Below are 17,231 nucleotides of genomic sequence, written 5' to 3'. Positions count from 1 at the left end.
GGCCAGGAAGCTAAAATCAAGATAGATTATTTCCCTCAATAGATAAATTAAAGACCCGAAGATATGATTTAAACAAATTGAACTGTTTAATAGCAGCTGGATTAGAGCTCATAGACCTGCTACAGTATTTCACTGTGTAAAAATCTTGGTGGTGGGAAATTCATGGTCTTTTGCAATGTCCTTCACGTTCTACCCATTCAATGTAGCCTCCTTTATAGTGACAAGCTCTGGAGACAAAACATAGATAGCATGATGTGTATGAAATAAAAACTTGCAGTCAGTTTCAAGACACAATTAATGCAAATGTTCAGGTATCAAGCTTCTCACAGCTACAAATCCATCACTTAGGCCTTTTTCATTTGAGACTTTTAATCTTGTTTGATTAACACAGATAATCCTTCAGTTTGGTGGTGTTATGGGAGTGTCAAAGACCTGGCAGCACAGAAATTCAGGCAGAACCCAGAAACATTGATCACCACACAGAAGGAATTTGTCTATGTTACAACAGTGACTGCATTTCAGAATTACTTGATTGGCTGGAAAATACTTTAGGACATCTTTCTTGAGGACATGAAAGGCACTAGATAAATGCAGGTTCCTTTCTTCTTTCATTTTAATGAGTTCTGTACCACTGTGAGCACACGATTTGTCTTCAGCAACTCTACTGGCTTTGTTTTAGAGGTAAAATTACAGTTTTCATAGAAATTTTCATAATATTTGTGTTAAAATGATTGTGTTAAAATGCCATTTTAGTTGGATATTCTGCGGCAATGATTTGAATATTAACTGTTAATTGACCACCTTTAAAGGTACACAACACAATTCAAGCGTGACACACTTGATAGTGGAACATATGAAATAGTCTTTATTCATATACAACATAGGTAATAAATCCAATCCATACAAAGGAGTAGCTTTCACTTTCGATATTTTCTGAGCTCTCCAATGAGTTCTAGAAAATCTGCATTTCACGGATAAGGCTGCATGATTTATCTGATCTTGAATCTTTTCAAAGATACTTTCCATAACCAAAACTTCCTGATCTATCTGTTATTGAATCCTTAATTGAGAACTAGTTTTATTGGCAGCGTATTTCCTAAATATCCTTCTGTACCATTGCTATTTGATCCCTTTTGGCTAACTTTCTTACACTAGGCACCAGAGTTATGCTCAGGGTCGATGTCATCCCAATCATGAGGTTCCTGGTTTCACAGAGGCAGGAACAGCCTTCTCTCTGGAAGAAGTGGTGGCTGGGGCTCCAGCACATGCCACCGAAGAGCCACAGCGAGCTGTCACAGGCTGGCGCCTAGCTAGACTCAGGGTCCCTAGATACCGCCTTTCATTCCGGATGACCGAGAACAAGTGTTATCGAAGACTACATGTCTAGAGAACTGGTCAGTCACATCTGCCAGCTACTGCAGGATTTGGCACCATGGGGACATGGATGCCCAGGACAGCCAGGATGCAAGAGCAATTGGATCTGCCCAGATCTTGAGTTTCCCACAGGTGCAGGGTGCCATTGACTGCACTCACGTGGCGCTCAAATCTCCATCACAACACATGGTCAACTATGTCAACTGCAAGAGATTCCAATCACTGAGTGTGCAGCTGGTGTGCCAGAAACACTTCCTGCAGGTGTGCGCATCGTTTACAGGGAGCGTGCATTACTCCTACATTCTCAGTCAGTCACAAATCCCTGCCATCTTCCAGGTCCACAGAGGCTGCAGGGCTGGCTCCTCGGGGAGAAGATCTACCCGCAGAGGATGTGGCTGATGACACCCGTGCGGCGACTGCAGCAGAACGAAGGTATAACAAGACTCATGCTGCAACTCGCAACTTGGTGGAGCAAACCATCGGGATGCTGAAAATGAGGTTCCAGTGCCTGGACCGGTCTGGTGGAGTCCTGCAATATAGTCCACAGAGGGTGTCCCACATCGTCGTCGCCTGCTACGCTCTTTACAACCTGGTGTTACAAGGGGAGAGGAGCTGGCTGAGGAGATGGAGGAGGTGGAGGCCTCCTCCAATGAGGACACTGATGGGGAGGAGTGTGAGGAGGTCCTCAAAGTCGACGATGATGGAGATGAGGCCCTCACACTGGCCTGACGAGGCAGGCGTGCTTGGGAGGCCCTCGTAGCTACTAGATTTGTGGAGGACGATGACGACATGCAGTGAGAAGACATCATAAGATCTTCACATTGCATCTATGAACGTTTGACTCCAGTCTGGCTTATGGCAGCGCACATACCCTCTATGAGAATGCTCCTGTCATGGAGATGCAGTGGAGGCCCTATGTATGTAGGAGTCATCACTCTGGAGGACTGAGAACTAGAGGGCCCCGGCCTGCTTTTAGGGACCTGCTGTGTGGCAGTGGCACCCTCCTCCCTTCTGTGGAGCTGAAGCTGCTGTGGTCACAGGAAGAGAGGATTTGGATGGGCTAGACATTCCCAGAGTCACCTGGATGGATGGCCCGGGGGTGTTCACATGCTGATCCTCCTCCCTATGGGTGCCCGAGAGCCCCAAGCTGACTCCTTGAGGGGAAGGGGTAGCTGGAGTGAGATCAATCTGCCCCACATCCCTCTCGTGTACACATTGTTGGAGGCTAACAATGGTGTCAGCGATGGAGTTCAGCCTACGCAGCGTGCAGGAGCAACGCCCTGAAATAAGGTTTCCATGGCGGCCACCATCCTACCGGTGTTGACCTCGGTGCGTTGGCATGCTGGCGCTATCACCTCAGCCTGAAGGCAGACGGACTCCTCCATCGTGTCTTGCAATTTGAGGAGTGCAGGGGGCATCTCTTCCTGATGTTCCCGAGCTTGCGTATGCGCCTCCAGCAACTGTGACATGACTGAGTCCAGAGTCATCTGACTCAGACTCAGCAGATTTCTGGCCTCCAGCAGTCTTCCAAGTGCCGGAAACCTAGGAAGTCCCTGCCACCACTTGCTGTGGATCAGAAAGTGTGATGTGCTCAACAGATTGTGATCTTGAGGCTACTCTAAAGCTAGGTCCCATCGAGGTGTGTGTCTCTGCGCTGGTGGAGGGTATGGGTGAGCACTGTGACGGGACTTCAGGGAGGGTGCCTCCAGGCTCCTGGGGCTTGTTTGGAGGCCCTAGGTCATGGACTCCATCGGCTGTTTGGCAGATGAGTCTGCGAAAGCAAGGAGAGATAATTAGTACATGGCAGTGGCCTGTGAAACAAGACACATCACTCACAGCATGGTTGTCTGATGGATGCTGCACCGCTGGATTCTCACTTGGAAGATCAGCGCCAACCTCACCGTCAGCACAGGAATGGTCCAGATCCTCACCGGCCAGCTGGATGGCTCTGTTTTCAAAGTCCGTGAGGACCTTGATTTCAGGCATTTCTCCATCAGTAGGCAATCTCTCCCTCTTGTTGTGTGCCAGCTTTTCCTGTGTAAATAGAGATGGAAAGAGTGTAAGCAGGACACCTGCCAGGCCAGATGATAAGTATGCCTGGTATGTGTGGATGATGTGTGGTCCCATAGACAGGATGAGGACAATGAAGGTGTGTGTGAGAGAATGAATGGTGATGTCCCTTGCACTGGCAGTGAGTGAGATCTCAATGGGTGTGTGATGGGTTTGTGAGTGTGTGAGTTGGGAGTGAGGAAAAAAATGACTTACCCTGGCAGAACGGAGGAGATCATTCATCATCTTGCGGCACTGGGTGGCTGTCCTCTTTGGCAGGGCATTAGCACTGACCACTGCTGCCACTGCCTCCCAAGCCAGATTAGTGAGATTGCTGCCCATCCGGTGGCCAAAGCCAGGGTAGAGGACATCTCGCCAAGCATCCACTGCGTCCAAAAGGCACTCGAGGGATGCGTCATTGAACCTTGGGGCTGCAGTCTTTTTGCCTTTCAGGGCCATGTCTTGGCAGCAGTCGTGGGCTGAAAGCACTGAGAGGTGTGTATGCGGCTGGACTTTAAATATGATGCCTGGCATGATGAAGCAGCAAAGTGATGTCGTGGTGGGCAAATGAGATCCCGCCCACCATGGAAATGGTGCGTTTCTGGGAATGCATAATGGGGCGGGTTTGGGATGATGCAGCGTGAAAAGCCACCACTGCGGCCAGTGGGTAAAATGTCATTTTACATGCCCCTACCATGCTTAGTGCAAATCTGGGACGATTCCGCCCTATGTCTTGAGATATTTACATTGTATTTCTGTAACTCCCTTTTTTACAACTACAGATTCTACCTAACTCCAACTCTTCCCTTCCCAAATTATAGTCCTGGAGGATTCAATCTCTTTCAGTATTCTCTGTCCTTTAAAAAGATGTCTTGGAGGCATGAGAGCTTTCTTCAGCGTCTTGTAGGACATCATCATCTGCAGAATAGAACAGCACTTCAGCATCATTGCTGTCAGCTGGGAAGCAGGGTGTAGGTTGCAGGATGACTGAACTGCAAGGACTTTGCAACAAAAGACTGATCCAAGAGAGAAAATTGAAGATAATCAATCTTTGGACCCTCTGGAACTAGAAGAGGACACGCTGCGGAACTCGTTGCCCCCCTGAAGGACTCTGGGAAGAAGCTTCAGAAGAGGAATGATCTTCAACTCCAGAAAAGAATGTCACAGCTGTATCTTCCTCTGCTGTATCAAAAACTGAAAAGGCATTGAAGATTTGAGATTTCAATGAACTTAGACAATGAAGAAAAAAATGACCAACTTCCTGCAAGTCTGTCAGAAAAAAAGATGATTTCCCAATGATATTTTGAGAGGGCCATCTACTTTCTGTAGGCAGTGAGAAGGGAGCCACACTTCTCTCTGTGTGAGGTTGCTCCACTATGGGCAATGGGAAGAATCGCTGAGAATACGGAGAAAAGACAGCCTCAGCTTCTGTCATGAGATGAATTTCCTGAAGACAATCAACCCGGGGACAAGATTGCTGTAAAGGATTCTGCAGCTTCAGAAGTGCTAAAGATTCTGCCACAGCTTCTGTGCTGACCCCAGCTCTGAAGAGAAGATGATTTTCAGCTGGAACTGGAGTATGGATGGCAATTGACTTTCACCCTGGGAAGATGCCAGCTCTCTAATTGTGTGATCCGCTATGGACTCTAACCTGGACTCAGGTAAGGCATTCTCTGTGGAAGACTATTCATGGGCAACAGGAGATAAAGTACGCAATGCATCGGTAGATTCAATGGAACCAAGATCTGAATGCTGTTCAGCCATTAAAAGCACAGCTGATTCCCCTAGGAACTCTGTAATTTTGTTTTTCTCTTGACTTTCCATTTCTTGGAAGGAATGTATTTCATTAATACTTTCTGATCTTTGACTTTGATTAAAATTACTGGATTTGCAGAAATACTTGAAATGTCCAGTTTTGCCACACTGGAAGCATTCTGCTCCCCCTGCTGGACAGTCTTGGCATCTGTTGGGTTTTCACACTACAATGCAAGCATCTTAAAATGCTGCTGGCGTGGAGTTTTCTGCCCTTTCGCTTGGTTTGGCAGGCTTTCTTATGGGTGGGCCATTGCACGTGGACTTGCCCAATCTACAGATTTATGTGAAGCCTCGGAGTTGCTGCGAATTATAGCCCGATTAAATGCTCTAAGCTCAGCCTGCCTCACATACTGGACCGCTTGGTCCAAAGTAAGATCATCTTTGGTTTGCAGAAAGTCGGAGAATTTTTCATCCTGGACACCCACGACTATGCAGTCACAGAGTAGCTCATCCTTCAGTGCCCAATATCCATAAGAATTAGCTAGGCAGTATAGGTCGGTGAGGAATAATTCAATTGATTCTCCAGGTCGTTGTGAGCCCTGGTTAAAGTGTACTCGTTCAATTACTACATTTGGCTTTGGGTTAAAATAGGTGTCAAAGGCTTTAAGAATGGAGTCAAAGCCCAAGGTGGAACCTGAACACCCTGCCTTAGGGGAATATCATCTACTATTGGACCTACTGCATAAAGAAAGGAACTAACTTGAAGCTTTGGCTTCTTTTCACGAAGACCTGACGCTGCTCAGTACCAGAGAAAATGGTGTTTCTATAACTCCCACTGCTAGCCTCTCTGTGGGCCCTCAAGGCAATCAAGCATGCGGGGCAAGGGCAGGGACTGCTCACCAGGTACAGTCATCATTACCTCTCTCCAGTGTGCCTCTTTTTTCCAACGAAATTTTTTGGAGCTGCTTTCAAAGGTTTCTTCACTCTGTGGTTTCTTCGATAATACCAATGTGTCTTTTACATCTATGTCTCTATGGCTGCCACCATGTTCTGAGATGAGTCCTTCTACCTTGGACTCTAGGCTTGGGACTTGGTTCCTAGACAGACTAGACATACACTGGTATCTGCTTAGCACTTGTTTATTAGTGCTACTTCTAAACAGGTTATAGAGTAGGCATGTTGCTCCTAGGCATGATTCCAACCTCTCGAGAGAGAGAGGCTAACACCTGACTGACCGATGTCAGTGGTACATCATCATCAACATCGTACATTTATAATAACCCCCCAATGTGATTAAGAAAATAAGAAATAGGAGCAGAAGTAGACCATATGGCCCATCGAGCTTCCTCCAATATCCCCCAGCGCTTGATTTCCTTAGTGCTCAAAAATTTATTACTCTCAGTTTTGAAAATACTCAATGATTGAGAATCCATAACCCTCTGCGGAACAGAATTCCAAAGATTCATAACCTTCTGAGTGAAGGAATTTCTCATCTCAGTCCTAAATGGCCAACTTCTTATGTTTAGAAAATGGTTCCAATTTTTTATGGTGTTGGGACTTTCAAACGGGGGGAGGAGTTCTGGGCAGGCCCCGAAACACTGTGGAGTTACAGTATGCATGCATTTTATCCTTAGGATCCCCATCCAGAAGCCAGTCTGACTGAGAGGCTCGATGCCCTGTCGGATGGGGAATGCTACAAAAGATGCTACACCCAGGAGCAGATAAGTTTATGCTGTTGAGATCACGCAGAGGGAAATGGTGGGTGCAGCATGGATTATATGGTTGGGGGTGATTGTTTGGGGTTAGAGGCAGATCAGCGGGTCAGATTGGTGATCGCAGGAATGGGGTACAATTGTTGGAAGTTAAGCAGTTTAGCTTGGGAGCCTGGGAGGATGCATACCTTCCCCTTCTGTTCCTCAAACAGTGCTAAAACATTACTTACCACTTTCATGTAGCAATCCTTGCCTCCCACATCCTGGGAGCGGATTGGTTGCCCATGCCCCTGCCCCTGCCCCACTTCCTTTAAAACTGGAATGGGCAGGTCTGAGGTGGGTTAGGTGGGGTTTCGGATTTTTACATTCCACCTGATCCAAACTCCCCCATTTGTGGAGGTTCAAATTTCCCTCTACATTCCTGGTAGTAGATTTCCCAGACAGGGGAAACAGCCTCTCAGTGTCTACCCTGTCAAGTCCTCTAAGAATTTTATACATTTAAATGAGATTCCCTCTCACTCTTCTAAACTCCAGAGGATATATGCCCATTGCCCACCTCAGTAATGAATTTGGTGAATCCTCTAAGGCAAGCATAACCTTTTTTAAGTAAGGGCACCAAAATTGTACATGGTACTCCAAGGAGTTGTCTCACCAAAGCCCTATATAGTTGCAGCACAACTTCCTTACTCTTGTACTCCAGCCCCTTGCAACAAGGGCCAACATACCATTTGCCTTCCTAATTGCCCATTGTACCTGCATGTTAACTTTCTATGATTCGTGAACAAGGACACCCAGGTCCCTCTGAATGCAAACATTGCTCAGTCTCTCACCATTTAAAAAAAATTCTGATTTTCTAATCTTCCTAACAATATGGATAATTTCATATTTCTCCATACTATCCTTCATTTGTCACCTTCTTTCCCTCTCACCTAACCTTTCTATTTCCTTTTTCAGCCTCTTTGTGTCCTCCTCAGAGTTTATTTTCCCACCTAGCATTGAATCATTAGCACACTTGGATTCATTACATTCAGTTCTCTCACCTAAATCATTGAACTAGATTGTAAATAACTGAGACATAAGCACTGATCCTTGTGGAATGCCACTGGTTACACGCTGCCATCTTGAAAATGACGCACTTGTTCCTTCTCTGTTTGCTGAAAACCAATCCACAATCCAAACTAATGAATTACCATCAATTCCATGAGCCCTAATCTTGTATCACAACCTGTTGTATAACACCTTAACAAATCCCTTTTTAAAGTACAATATACTGGCCCAGATTTTCACAGAGCCATGGAGACTCCATGGACCTTTGAAAAAGGTGGCAGGACCCAGATACAGAGCCTGCATTTCCGACAGATCCCATTTTTACCAGTAGGGGAAAGGGGTTTGGGTGTGATTAATACATGAGGGTTGGTATTAAGTTGGCATGGAGGCAATAAGGGACCAAGGAGGGTGGATGGAGGCATGAGTTGGCATGGATTGACTTTAAGTTGGTATGGGAGTTATAAGGGGCCATGGGGGTGGGTGGGGGCATGAGTTGGCATGGAGGGTATGATGAGCCATTGGGGTTGGCATGGGGACTGGAAGTGGGGGGATGGTTGATGGGTTGTGAAGGGTGAGGGATAGAGTGCCTAAAATTTAATAAAGCAACTGGAACAGACTCTGTTATCATCTTCTTTGTCTATAGAAACAATGCTGATGTATTCCCTTAATTCACCTTACGGCTTTTGCTAAAACTTATTAATTCAAATCTAGTGAATCCTCATATTTATCACAAAGAATAGCCTTTGAATAATAAATTGTCCCACCATTTTGCCACACTTAACCAATTCCAACATCTCATCCACCCCACATATTACAACCCTACCATGCCATCCCCTCCCTTCCATGCCATATATATATGCATACCAACCCCCTCTTGCTCTTGCCATCCCTATCACTTCCAACAATTCCATCCCATCCCTCATGGAAACAATCTCTCCAGCCATAGTAACTTTATTGTTGGGCTCCCTGTCTGCTGCTTTTGTCTTCCACAGACACCGTTACCCTTCCACCACTGCCGCCACAAACCGTTGGCAGTCATAAGTGAGTCATGCAGTCCAGTCCTCCACCCACCCATGTGGCTCCATGTGCACCAGGCACCAGCTTCCGAATAAACCAAACAAAAGATACACCCATTAAACTGACCAATCACAACAGTCCAGACAAAAACTGAATATTGTTATTGCAGATCATGGGTTGAAATGATCCCTCTTTGGTAACCTTTGATTCTGCTCACCAACAGGATCAAATAATACCACAAGGTCATATGCTCTCTGATTAATAATGAACAAATGCTTAACATTTGCATGAAATTCCTTTGTTTTCTGTTTTAGCAGAGGCATGACCCCTTTTAAATAATTTAGTAAATATCATTGCCATCATGAAAGGTATTACAGGTTTTTATATTTGTAGAACCGTACATACTTAGAATATCCCAGATTCCAAGCTGTTTCTAAGGCAGTAGCGCTTCTTACACCAGAGCGACACTGAAATACAATGTTAGCATCCTCCTTTTTCGGCTTCTGCAACTTATATGTCTCCTGAAATGTCCCAGCATCCATCTTAAGGGCAGTCTCAACCTGACCTACTATAAAAGCAAGATCAAGATCAGTAGGTTTGGCAAAAAATTAGACCTTAACCTTAATCAGTGAAATATAAAGTACTGAAAAGTTAATTGATGTTGAACAATGGAACTCTATTTTACAGGGAATGTTGACTGAAGTAGGAATCTTGCCTTCAGCCACCTCCTCTGGCTGTCGCACATCATAAAGTTGGATATTATGATTTGCAATCATCTGCTTCAGCTCTTCATAAGATACCACCTTAGCTGGAAAACAAAAAATATGGGGACATAAAATGAAATACAACTAGATATGGGATAAGTTCAGGATAAACAAAATATATGGCAATGGGACATATTTTTCATTAGAAAAAGATGCAAATACACAACAGTTCCACTTGCACCTAAAAAGAGGAACAAGAGTTCTTTCAGAAGTCTCTACCCAAAAAGTCAGTCTAGCTTTTCTCTCAAGAGATCTGATATTTTTCCAACATAGTAACTTGCATTCACATCATGCCTTTAAAATATCTCAAGGTGTTTCCCAGAGGCACATTCAAAAAAAAAATCTAAAAAAGAAAATATTAAGAGGGCTTTAAGCAAAGCTTTGTCAAAGAGATGGATTTCAAAGAGGATCTTAAAGGAGAAGAGGCATGCCAGAGTGAACAAGGTAAAGGCAGGTGGGTTGAGGGATTGAATTCCAGGGTGTGGGGCATAAGTATCTGAAGGCAGGATGGGGGAGAAACACAAGGGCCTAGAGCCAGAGAGTTCAGTTGGAGAAAGTTGTAAGGCTAGAGGATGTTTTAAAGATATGGGCTGGGGTGAATTAAAGTATTTGAACACAAATCAGTTTTAAATTTGAGTTTTCGGGGGACTAGGAGACAACCTAGAGCAGCTAAGCAGCAGAGTTTTGGATGAGCCTATAAGGGTGAGAACAGTAAGCGATCAGGGGAGCATTGGAATAGTTATGTTTGGAGGTAATAAAGGCATGGATGAGTGTTTCACCACCAGATGGGCTGACAGGAGCTGATGAAGTAGTGGTGTCTATTGTTTTTATGATGGAGAGAATATGGGGTCAGAAGCTCCGTTTCAGGTTGTAAATGGTGCCAAGGTCACAAACAGACTTTACATAGAATTATAAACATTTTCCTTCCAAAAAGCCTCACTAGGGATCTATAAATCATTGAATAAGCTTAAGTATGCAGAATCAGAGTACAAGTACCAGATAGATAGCTGGCCACAAAACAGAAAACAAAGAGCAGGGGTAAAGGGCAACTATTCAGAGTAACAGTAGACAGAAAGTGGAGTCTCACAAGGATCACTGCTGGGACCACAGTTGTTCACAACTTACATCAACAATTTAGACTTTGGAATCAAAAAAAGTTCCAAATTGAAGGGAATAGTCACTGCTGAGGGGCACTGCAACAAATTGCAAGAAGGCATTAATAAACTTGCAGATGGACATATGAGTGGCTAATAAATTCTGCTACAGATAGGTGTTGTTAAGACCCCTGGAGAGACTGATAACTTTTAAAAAGAGATATGAATTTCCCAGTGACCATCTCAAAGGATAGCATGGTAATATTTCACATTTTAAAACTTGTACTGTAGCAAACACACATGAAATCAACAGAGGCCAAACATTACTTAGTGGGCAGCTAATTCACTAAACTACAGAAAAGGTATTCCCTGTTGACTTCTTAACGTTACCGGAAAACCCACACCATATTTATACATTACACCATACTTTCAGCAGAAATGTAATCTTGTGTTTAAAATCCCAAGCTCCTCCCAGCTTTAACAGGATCTCTTCTCCCTGCCCCACTGGGGTGAATCCTCCAGTGTCCTTTTAAACAAAGTCCCTTTACTCAAACTTCTGAGCACAATCAAATGAATTCCAGTAGCAAGGCTCACTCTTGTGACTCCTTGGTCTTTAACTCTCAACAAACTTTCTTTGTTTGAACCAGGAATCCATCCTCACCAGCACTCTGCTTGGTGGTCAGCCCTAAAATGGTCCTTTTCTCCTGCCTGGCATAACGGCATCTTTTGTGGGTCTTCTTCCCCAAATCTCTCAGTCTGACTGACTATAAGAGTCTGTGAGCCTGAGCAGCAGCCTCCTCCTTTGTGTCAAGGTGTTAAAACTTGCGCCTGACTTTAAGATAATTGCCAAGCATTTGTTTAAATTCAAACCAGGCAGGTCAACTCTGATTGATCAAGCCACTATCATGGGGAATGAACCAGGGAATGGCTGTCCCCCAAACTTGTTTTGTTGAAAAGATGCAACGTATGGACATGTTCTTTTTGTTTTCAAAGGTCAGGGCCCCGTGTATGAATATATGTAGCTCCTAGTACCCGTAAGTGAGCCATACTGCAAGCCTGACTGATAATCTTAAATTGTTTATTAATGTAATTCTTGGCACAATCAGGATTGTTTAGTAACTGTTGTCCAATCGCAGAAACACATTTAATGTTGGACACTATGTTCTGAGTTTTCCAAGAAGGGGCTGGTTGAATAGGGGCATCCTTTGTGTGTTGTGAACAGCCAATGAGACATGCTGCTTGATAAGACACACTAGTCATTGGAACGTAAGGCCTAGGTACCTGTCATCACACCGGCATTGAAATTCATGCTCTGTGTCTTGGATCCTGTTAACATCATGGACCAGGTGAAATAGTCTTGCCCCTCCTCACTCTATCAAAGCCCTTCAGAGTTTTAAAAACTTCTATTAAATTGCCTCTTCGCGGTTTCTGATCTAAAGATATTAATCTCAGTATTTAAAGGCTTGTGGTATCAGCCTAGTGGATTTTTGCTATACACTGTCAACTTTGATGTCTCTTCTATAATGGGGCATCCAAAACTATAGTTTGTGGCCTAGCCATTGTCTTGTACACATTTATCTATCACATGTAAACTAGGCCCAAGGCCCAAAGTCACCATGAAGTATGCAGCAACAAAGAGAACAAAGGATATTGAAGAATGAGAAAGCAATGTGTTCAGGCCCCAGATTACAAGAAGGCCTCCAGCAAGATTTGCAGTGGTTGCAACAGAGTCACTAATGTCATATAAGGGTTTTCAGCATAGCAAGGGTTAATGTGGGACTGGAGAACAGTACTACCCACAGTATAATGTAGAGAGTCACATGATAATGGACTGAGTAAGAGTAGTAGTCTAGCAGAAGCTAGCATGGAGATAGTACCTAGTCGGGGTTATGCCTGTAGCAAAATTGTGGGTTAACAATAAACAGTTTCTGTTCAACCACACAAGCTTCCAGACCAAACAATCTTACAACATGGTAGCAGCTAATGAACAAACCCATAATCTCAAAGAAGCTGGAAAAAGAGCCCTGAATCTCAAGGCATGAAAAACTATAGAAGCTGAAGTTCTGACCTGTAAGAGGTGAGCCTAAATTGAAGACACAGCTGGGGATTGCCTAAAAACCTCCATTGCCACAACTGATTGAAGGCAAATTCAATGGACCTAGCCAGATCACGAAAGGCTGAGCAAAATTCCAAAAAGAAAAACAGACTGAAGGGCAGAAGAAGAATCCACTGTGCGGATGAAAAGCCATAGCATAAGGGTTTACTAACTAGCACAGCTGGAAGAATGCTGCAGCTGGGTCTGGAGTCAGCGCCATTCCATATGGCGGCTGAACTTGAATGAATGAAACAAAAAGCTTTTTAAAATAGCAGCCAGAGTCTAAAATCGCCTTCCTATCAAATTATTTTTGCTCAGAAAACGCACTTGCCAGCCTAAACTGCTGAATTTTAAAATTTCTTGCAAAATTAATTAAGTTACAGAATTGGGTCTGCGGTCGTCACAAGAGCCTGTCAAAACCTGACCAAGTGCAGGAAGAAGCAGTGAAAGAGCGGTTACTGTAGCGCTATCTTGGAAAAAAATTTAAAGCTGTACTCCCTTGTTATGACAAACAGACATGGATATTAAATTAAAACTAGCAGACAATTTGAGCTCATGCTAGGGCCAAACCAAATACAAAATTGGGCATCGTGGAGAAGAGTTTTTTTTAGATTACAGGAGTACATCAAGATTAAGTAGGATCTCAGATGAAGTGCAAGTGAATACTTTCTTGTACTTATTTGGTGAAATTGCTGATGAAATAATCCTAATGCAAGGCATTGATGAATCTTCAGCCAGCTTTGAAGTATTAAAATCCCTTGCCAAGTGTTTTAATCTTCAAGAGTTGGAGAGCACATGGCTTAAAAAGAGGGACAGAACACCCCCAATAAAGCAACTAAAGGACAAAAGACAATACCCAAGCAAACTACACGACGGTGGCAGAGCATGTCAGTGCAAGTCATAGAGCAGAAAGTCCAAGCTGTGACCAGGAAATGAAGCCATGAGTAGCATGATTACAGACCTGAAAGAAGCTAAAACTTTGCTGGAGACTGACCTGGTTAACAGTGAAACTAAAATGAAGGACAAGAACAAAACTCTGCTGCAGGCAGAGAAAGAAAAGACAGAAATAAGATCAGAACATGTTCATATCAAAGCTGAACACAAGGTTCAAACAGAGTGTGTACCTTTGAAAATGCATGATAAACTAAACTCTTCAATGAACCATACTGTTCCAGATCTGAACAAACACATTTCTGAGGTGTCACAATGGTACAAGGAGGCTTTGAAAGAAACAAAAAGGTTGAATGGTGTGAAGAATGCTATAAGCAAAAATTTGAATCATATGAAGACTCAGTATGTAACTCCAGAGGGGGAAATAACAACTCTGAATTCCACTGTTAGCAAATCGAAGAAGGAGTCAAAACAACTTAACCAGAAATGCGGTCAGGCACAACAGCAAGCAAAAATGTGCTCAAAGATATGCTGTTTTAAAAGAATCTTTGAATGATCAATATGTACCCCTGGAAATACATAAAACAGATGTTGAATATTACTCCTGAAAAAGTTGCATTAGAACTATCAGTACCGACAAAGCGATGCACTGAAGTGCAGAGTGAGAAGGCATGAGCTGAACAGGAAAATAAACCATTGAGGGAACAGCTGAATGCCCTTCAAGATCAAATGCAGAAGGAGCATATAACCATTCAGCAGCATGGAGAAATGAAGACTGACTTGAACAGCAGAATGGAGGAACAGCAGAACAAAGTCAAGCAGATGCAATGTCTTAGGTCACAGTTTGTTCCTCTGGAAGATTGCGAAGCGAAGCAAAGCGACATGAATTTTATGTTACTCTGAAAGAACTGAAGAACTAGTTGGCAGAGAAAACTCAGCAATGTTCTATATTCCAGAGGAAAACCCCAGGCTGCAATCAGATATCCAGACATTGAAAGAGGGAATAGTTACAGTACATTCCTATTGAAGAGTCTGAGACAATAAAAACATCGCTGAACAATAGTTTTGGAACTGCAGGAGGGAAAGGAGAAGATGAAGAATTCTTGTGTACAGGAGCAACAAAAAGTAGAAAACTTGCAGCTCCAATTCAACAGTGAGAATAAGAGTTCTCTACCACTTCTGCAGCATACCTAAGTGAAAGTAGAAATTTTCACAAGAGAGCACAAAGAGCCTCAGAAATGATTAGCAGAAGTGCAATTACAGAATGGGAGTTTGAACAATAGCACAGGGGAATTAGGTTCTGCTAAGGGAAACGCATTCCATACAGAGAACCAACTTTCACATACGAAAGATGAGTTTGCTAATGAAAATGAGACCTGATGAGAACACTGGAAAGTCACTCACAGGAATTAGAATACTTGAAAGAGGACTTGAAATGCCTAAATGATAACCTTTGTCATGATCGCGGACCATAGCACCGAATTACTTACGGACATTTTGAACTTTTAAGTAAGAGGTGTTTTTTTTTATAAAGGACCTACAAGCAAAAGTTGGCTGAGACAGTAATTTTCCAGCAAGTGGTTACTTTACAATGTGGATTAAACGTGATCAAATAGTCCAGAGAATGGAATGACACACCTAAAAATGTGTCAAGGTCTACTTCAGACAGAGATACTTCAAAGGGAAAGATGCAATGCAAAAACTAAACTATAATCTTCTGTGGTTGCAGAGATAATGGAGGCTGATTACCATCTCAGCAGAAACCATCTCCTGTGAGTTATATCCCAGACTGTAGACATAATGTGAGTTGAAAGAAAGCAGTTTCTGGGCGAAAGACATGCTTGTTTTTTCCCCTCCAGGGATAGACAAGAAAAGGGGCTAAAAGCCAACTCAACCCTGGTCTCTGAATGCTAGTTTGGTGTTCTGTTTGTGTGCTAGTTTTGGTGTTCCAGGCCTGGTGTGCGAGTGTGTGCTGTGAAGGTCACAGCTGAAAAACATCAAATAGGCATCCCTGCGCTTGCAAGTAAAAAAATCCTCTCTCTCTGATTGCTGGAGGCAAGTCACAAGTCAGTAAAGCCACAGTCAAAAAGGAGACAGTACAACTCCTTTCAACTTGGCAGAACCAAGAATCTCCAAACCCACTGCTCAACTGCCAAAGTCAGCTCTACTGGAATCACCCAATTTAACAGTCACAACATTTCACCATCTACTCCTCGTGGACAAGCCAAAGACTGATTTGTACATCTTTTTTTAAAAATCTCTATTTCTGGACTCACTTCTTATTTCTAATGTGTGTGTATGTGTGTTGCCTTTTTATTATTTTTTCTCGTCTTTTAGTAACTAATAAACTCACTCTTTCTTTGGCTCAAGAAAGCCTGGTTAAATTGGCTCCTGTAAGGAACATATCTTTTTATTTTCTGTTGGGCTGGTGATTAAAATTACAATGGCTGCAGGTTGTAAGACATGTCCACTGGAACAGGATGCGAGATATATACAATGTTACAATCCTGGAACAGAGTGTGCAATGAAAGACAGGATGGTGCTGGAAAGGAGTCCTGGATCAAGGGAGCTGCCTGGCAACACTGTTTTAATTGGCTCCTGACCAGGTTTTGTGCAAGAATAGTGCAGCAATATAGTTCCTAGCCTGAAAGGAAAAAGACCTAAAACCTCTTTATCCTGTGTGTGGATAATTCCAGTAATTGCACAATAATAGCTATCTGGCTTTTTCTTCCCATATCTCTATAACCTGCTGTCTCTCTGAAAATCCCTGTCAAGAGGCAAGGGGAAAATCACTGTTAGAGACATTGAAAGGCAAGTGCTCAACCAGTGAACTAAATACTGAAAGTGCCTGAAGACCACCTCATGTCATTGACAAGAACTGAGAGGAATTTGGAAGACATCGATCAAAATCAACCCATCGAGTCCTGTACTCTGGAATTAGTGCTATTGAACTGTTTTATCCCACCCTTAAAATTCATGTTTTGTGTGTCTTATGTGTCTTGTATGTGTATGAATAGGGATTTAAGAAGAGGTAAAGTTTAGGTTATAGAGTTAGAAATTAGCAGTTCATATTTCTTTCTTTTGCCACTGGTTAAAGACAATTTGTTCAATAAACAATTATTTACTTATTAAGTTTACAAACCTGGTGCTCGTATTCTGTTAACCTAAATTAAACAGTTAGGCAGAATTGGGGCAATCTGGTGGTTTGATCAAACTTTTTCACATTTGTTGCTGCTTGGGGAACAGTGGGGCTTGATATTATAGCGCACTATCCCCAGTGAGTCGTGACATTCCTTTTAAAACATAAACACATTTAGACAAGGAAAAGGTATCCATGAGGGAAGGGATCCCTTTTAAATTAACCTTGTTGCTACCAACTGAGGGTTTTGAATAAAGAAGGGGAGCTAGTTCATCCCTCCTCACCCAGGAGCAT

At 43.2% G+C, this 17,231-nt stretch overlaps 1 protein-coding gene across 1 annotated transcript in view; it reads right to left on the bottom strand.

The window, feature by feature from the left end:
- Nucleotides 1-90: 90 nt before the first annotated feature.
- Nucleotides 91-17,231, bottom strand: part of LOC144691626 (thiosulfate:glutathione sulfurtransferase) — a 168,072-nt gene continuing 150,931 nt past the window's right edge. Inside the window, exons 2-4 of the mRNA XM_078559909.1 lie at nucleotides 9,640-9,757; nucleotides 9,360-9,522; nucleotides 91-227 (exon numbers count right to left, since the gene is read on the bottom strand). Coding sequence (XP_078416035.1) covers nucleotides 161-227; nucleotides 9,360-9,522; nucleotides 9,640-9,730 — 321 coding nt within the window. The 5' untranslated portion in view covers nucleotides 9,731-9,757 and the 3' untranslated portion in view covers nucleotides 91-160. The remainder of the gene's footprint in view (nucleotides 228-9,359; nucleotides 9,523-9,639; nucleotides 9,758-17,231) is intronic.

The sequence above is a fragment of the Cetorhinus maximus genome, chromosome 16 (genome assembly GCF_964194155.1).
Source record: "Cetorhinus maximus chromosome 16, sCetMax3.hap1.1, whole genome shotgun sequence".
Lineage (NCBI taxonomy): Eukaryota > Metazoa > Chordata > Chondrichthyes > Lamniformes > Cetorhinidae > Cetorhinus > Cetorhinus maximus.
The sequence above is the reverse complement of the archived record's forward strand: the minus strand, read 5'-3'. Positions and strand labels throughout refer to the sequence as shown.